This window comes from Cryptomeria japonica, chromosome 6 (genome assembly GCF_030272615.1).
Source record: "Cryptomeria japonica chromosome 6, Sugi_1.0, whole genome shotgun sequence".
Classification (NCBI taxonomy): Eukaryota; Viridiplantae; Streptophyta; class Pinopsida; order Cupressales; family Cupressaceae; genus Cryptomeria; species Cryptomeria japonica.
This window is the reverse complement of record NC_081410.1, coordinates 575,311,508-575,317,541: the sequence shown is the minus strand read 5'-3', so window position 1 is coordinate 575,317,541 and position 6,034 is coordinate 575,311,508. Positions and strand designations below refer to the sequence as shown.

The following is a 6,034-nucleotide window of genomic DNA, read 5'->3' as shown; positions in this document are numbered from 1 at the left end:
CACCATAGAATCCAAATAACTATGAAGATTTGTAGGAAGCTTATTACAAAATTAATAAGACAATAGTCATATATTTTAAGACATATGAAAGGTTTTCAAAGATAAAAGATACATGATTTTTTAGAGTTTATATGATGAATAAAATCTTCCTCAACACCCAATAGACATAGAATTAATCCACTAATAGATTCTAGAAAATCATGTATTTTTTTAAAATTCCACCAAAATTTTAAGAACTATTAAAAAATTCATATAAAAATATCTTATCCATAAATAAGAATATGTAATTCTATATATTATTTTTTGATAACCACAAAAATCCAAATATACTTATTGCGAACTAGGCTAGCCAGTTTCCCTCCGAGCCATTTCAAAAATTTCTACATCAAACTAAAGGATTCATTCCTCAGCAATTCATCTTTCACGACAGATCAAACATCGAACAGCCATTGCAGCACAACCAGCCAGCATCAATATGCAGGACCCATCGTTTGTATTCTGCAATCAGCTTCGCAGTTTCTGCGAGCATCTTCAAAAAATGTGTAGCAATCTCAAGAGTTCCATGAACCAGCGCCCAATCCCAATCGGTAAAAAATTATCTACTTTTTCATTAATGGTCAAATCCATGCATTTTATACAATCGGGCATATCCACTCGACCTCAACCACTTTTTTCCTGTATTCAGATTCATCATTGAATCCGTTTGTGGAAGGACTCAGCCGCCGAGCAACATCAACAGTTAAGGAAGTAGAGGCCTTAGAATCAATGACGATTGATACTATATCATTTCGGGAGCTCCTGGGCTACTGCAATGAACTCTACAAACAGAATGAGAACGCCGTTAATGTTATTGAGGATCGACTCAAAGAATATGGCTATGAACCGGGTAAGCTAAATCGTAAACCCTAACCCTAAATATACCGTTTTTCCATAATGGAATGATTATTCGGCAGCTTGTACTTTGAAAGAAATCTGGTAAATTCATCCCTACAGTTTTCCATTTGGGCAACAGCCGCCTTAGGTGCGGCCACCGAGGGTTATTCTTTCCTGTCAAAATTTCTTGAGGGAGAAGTTTGATATGTTAATAGTTTTGACATTCTTTTTTCCTTCAAATTAAATTTTATGTAGAAGACCAAGGATTTTTTCGTCTTCTAGCCCTTGATCTACATGCCATTGTTGAACTTGAGGGTATCTCTTTGGTTGTATTTCTTAATTATTTATTTTTCATGTTGTCCTTTAATCACAGCCGAGATGTGTCTCCTTCTACAAGTTAGTCCAGTCTGCTGTACCCTGCATATCAGGCGTGTCTGGATGATATTTTACTCATTTCGTAAACTCTTGACTTGGTAAAAGTAGGCGAATTCAATTTACATTGGACCCGGGCCACTTGGCAAAAACTCAGTAAATTAAAAAATACTTGAAAATAAATTATAAATTTCATCGAAAATATAGATATGCATAAAAAACATATGGAATGAGTCTGTAAAATGCTAGAAAAGTGTTTTCTATTAGATATGAATTAGAAATAACTATAATATTGCAATAACATGTCAAGACAACCACATTGTAAAGGAAAATAAACTTTCCTTATCCTAAGTCTAGGCTAATCCATTAATATGCATACACATAGCACAATCAACCTAGATTATTAGTGAGTGGAGAGTCGTGGGCTAATGTATTCTGCAACAATAAATGTTAAAGGGCCGGATATAAATGTAGAAAATAAATGCACTTAACTCTGTGATTGAAGACTGAATGCAATGTGGTATGGTATTGAAGTCTGAATGCCTTGGGTTTGGTATGGAACGTCTCAGTCTATTATTTGTCTCAAAATCATCAAATTCCCTCTGCTTTGCAATTGCAAAAGTGTCTTGCACTTGCACACTTGATTTAGTATTCTGTACAGCTCTGCTTTTTGTTTCTCCTGTTTTGTCTTTTTTGATATTTGGGGGTTTGGTGGTGTTAATAATATCTTTGGAACATAGTTGTAACTTTTGCAAGGGAGCACATTCTCTTAGGTCAGCTCCCATAAAACTTGAGTAAGCAATTGAAGATAACACTCTTCAGTCATACATATGCTCATAATATGATTTTGAAGATCTAGAGTTCTTCTATTGCACCAATTGAAATGTTGTAATGCAAATGATTAGTGGAAGAAAATATGAAAAAAAAAAATGGATCCTTTAGATCACTCTGCTGTGAGGGGTTCTAAGTTGGAGGGGTTCTAAGTTGGCTAGTCAAGTGCAGAATTTGGTGGATGTGGACATAGGGTGCACCTCGCTGGTTTCACTCTCCAAATTCTAGGAAAAAAAGATTTCTCTTGGATGATCTAGGTCTTTTGATTCAAGAGTGAAAAACAAAAAGAGGAAGGTTGTTAATGAGAAATAAAGGATTAATGATTCTATGGTTAAGCCTGCTAGGCGTATTCAAAGCTCTTTGGAGCATTTGGCTTTAAGCCACCCTGATTTGGTGATGTAATGTCCCCATTTTTCTTGTGATCACTCAGTTGCATAGTTTTGCCTGGTAGCATCCGTAGGCAATTACAGAGGCTAGGAGATGATTGGCTTTACCAAGAGGAGTCTATACTTAGTCAATTTTTGGCCTTGGTGAGCTTAAGTTACATAGACTTTATAATAATTCATTATAAAGTTACTTTTTCTATAATTAGAAAAATTATAAAGTAACTTTATTAAAAAGGAGATTAATAAAAGTTAATGATGAATTAAAAAATGGCCCCTTGGCACATTTCCCTAGAAGTTATAACTTAACAATATGGCCACTTTTAATAAGGAATTAGACCCTCAATGGGTCAAACCACTTAGGGGAAGTTAATTTTTAATAAAAAGAAACATCTTAACATGTTTTTTTATGCCAAAAGTACAACCCTAACCCCAAATTCGAATTAGGGTTTGGGGAATGTTTAAAAAAATCGGGGGCAACATTTTATTCATTATTCATTGGATATTTGACAATTTTTTCCTTGGAGAGCTCTACAACAACAAGCTTGATTGGAGTTTCAGGTTGAGAACAAAAACTCTCACCCTTATTCAGTGTGTGGATGAAAATCCATTCACCTTTGCATTGAAGGAATCCTCTTTCAGGTCATTTGGGGTAAGTTCTGGAGGTTTCTCCTGGCAAGAATTTGGAATAAGCACTTGATCTGCTATTTCTTCCTTAAATTTTTTTTGATAATTATATATAAGGAGAATAAAATACATTGGAACAATTTGCAGCACCTGGAGGCTTCTGTATTGCTTTGTGCACCACCTCCAACATCAAAATAAGCTCATCTAGGCAAGGCATTGTACACCTGGTAGGCCAGTTTTGGCTCTAGTTGTCATAAATAGTCATTCTCTTGAATTTATAATTTGCTGCAATAAAATCTGAGTTCTGAAATTTTGTTTCAGTCAATTGTTTCTTTTATATATTGCATTTCTTTGGCAAATTTTTATTGGCATAAGCAAGCAAAACCCCCAAAACTAAAAAAACATCAAAATTCACCTCAAACCAATAAAACAATTCGCTGGTCAAAGATTTGAAAGCAAACAAAAAAACTTCAGACTATATCAGATTCTCAATTGGCATCTTTCAGGTGAGTTTCTTGTTTTCTGCTGGGCCTTAGTTGACTTTTTGTCCTTGTTGAACTGTTCTCCAATTATTGCTGCTTGTCTTAAGCCTTCAGACTTTTAGTTCCTTGTGATTATACATTTGGGTGCTAGGCTTCATTGCTATATCTTTAATGTTTTGTGTAAAAGGTTTTGTCCATTCGAAACCCTCTTTTAACCCCTATAAACAAGGCTTAACTGATGAATTCTAAATCATAGACAAGTTAATGAGCTCATGATAATTGGAGATTACAAATTTAAAACTTATTCCTTGTTAATTACTTTCACTTCAATGTATGCATTACAAGTACAAATCTATAATGAAGGGAAGGGACAAATGACTATTTTTTAGATGAGCAAATCACATAGGGAGATTTATAAGTCATTTTGATTACATAATGAAGGGTGATACAACATTATTACAGTTAATTGTTTGCTATTTCTCCATATTTAGACAGGTTATGCAGCTGTTATAGTTCTCAATGTTGGTGTTGGAAATAAGCCACACTCGGACCGACGATGGACTGGTCCAAGAGGGGCTAGTAGCTCAGTGGTAGAGCACTCCAGCAGCGTATGGAAGGTCCTAGGTTCGAGTCCTAGCTGGTCCATGTCTCAACATGGTATCAAAGCTAGGTCCAGGCTAGGAGCCCCAAGTGCACGAGAGGTGTGGCTTAAGGGGGGGTGTTGGTGTTGGAAATAAGCCACACCCGGACCGACGATGGACTGGTCCAAGAGGGGCCAGTGGCTCAGTGGTAGAGCACTCCAACAACGTATGGAAGGTCCTAGGTTCGAGTCCTAGCTGGTCCATGTCTCAACACTCAAGAGTTGTAGTAGAAAGCTTGTCATATAATGGACTTGAATCAAATTATGTTTGTGAACTTTGATGACTTATACTTCCTTGATTTTATTTGAAAGCATGTTTTAAAACATTTAAAATATTCACTTAGTCTTTACTTTTCAATAAAATAAAACTCACCCCATTTTGAGTTGCAGTAAATAGTTATGACCTTTCAAGTGAGATCATAAATAAGACAACTTGCATATTTGGATGCACAATACTCATAAATGTGGCAACTTACATATTTGAAAGTAAAGTTTTATTGAATATGATAAAAGGAAATTTTTTTCTCTAAATATATGGATTTTTGTGCTATCGATGAGAGTGCATTGGTTGATATGTAGTCTTATGTGAATTTCAACTAGTTCGCTACAAGTAAAAAGAGAGTCTCAAATCCTCTTTAGACTTTATGCATTACCAAACTACAGGTTGAGATGCCAAAACAAGCTTACCCTTAAAGTAGTAGACATTGCTAAAGAACAAAGCTAGAAAATTAGTGGTCGAGATTAGCTCCAAGACATAAATCAAAGGAGCTGAAATCGTTGAAGTGGAACGAGAGTGTGTGAAGTTGTTGAATTCATGGGCAAGAGTTTGAATTTGTTGGAGTTGCAAGATCCAAACAAGTACAAAAATGAAGAATTGAAGTGTCTAATAAGTACAAACATGTTGAAAACAGAAAGTATTGGTATGGGTGGAGACGAATACTAATATGGTATGCTATTTTTTGAAAAAGGAGACAAGTACTTGGAGATGCCATATAATTTACTCGAAAGCAAAATAAATTTCAATATATAAATAATAAATATTAAATAGACATCAATTTAAAAATTAAAATCAAATGCTATATCTAAAAAATTTTAAAAATAAAAATTAAAAAGGTAGAATTCATAAAAAAATAAAAAAACAATTTAAAATTTATGGACTGAAAGTTCATTTTTTTAAAACTCTAAAAAATAAATATTAGCTATTAATTATTAATGATTTATGTTTATTAAACTTGACTGTATTGGAGTGTTTTTGGATTCTTTAGCTTGGAACATAAGATTTAGTCATGACATTGCACCCAAAAAATTTCACAGTTTTTGATACTCTCATACTCCTCTCCAAAATTTGCACTCAATAGCATTAGTAGCAATATTCTTGGCATTGAGAATTTTATAATGGCATTGAACTACACCTGTGTAAAGAAACTTGTATGCAATAGCCTCAATTACATACACTCCCCATCCTTTGACTTGGTTACATCAATTCCCCTTGGCTTTTCTTCTTCTTGTACCCCATTGATATCAACTTCTAAGCCACCTCATTATGCCTCTCTTCCTAATGGCTCTAAACTTCCATAAATTGTCGATTAATTGTATGGGTGATGCTAGTGTAGGGGTTGTGATGAAATCGGTGTGGGTTATCTCTCTTAATTTGATTGCTAAACATGCGTGATTCAATGGTTTTGTAAAAAACTCTTTGACAATTCAAATTGGCTTGAATGGTATGCCCCCTGTAGGTATTAGATACTCATTTGGTTCAGGATGTGATTTTGGGAGGAAGGTAATGTCTTCGATCAATAAGAGGCGTTGAATTTGTTTGGAATGAT

General features: G+C 34.7%; 1 protein-coding gene across 3 annotated transcripts in view; it reads left to right on the top strand.

Annotated features, from left to right (window-relative positions):
• The first annotated feature begins 321 nt into the window (after positions 1-321).
• Positions 322-6,034, top strand: part of LOC131062952 (uncharacterized) — a 42,316-nt gene continuing 36,603 nt past the window's right edge. For all 3 annotated transcript variants that reach the window (XM_057996694.2, XM_059207496.1, XM_057996693.2), the window contains exons 1-2: positions 322-587; positions 686-886. In XM_057996694.2, coding sequence (XP_057852677.2) covers positions 476-587; positions 686-886 — 313 coding nt within the window. In that variant the 5' untranslated portion in view covers positions 322-475. The remainder of the gene's footprint in view (positions 588-685; positions 887-6,034) is intronic.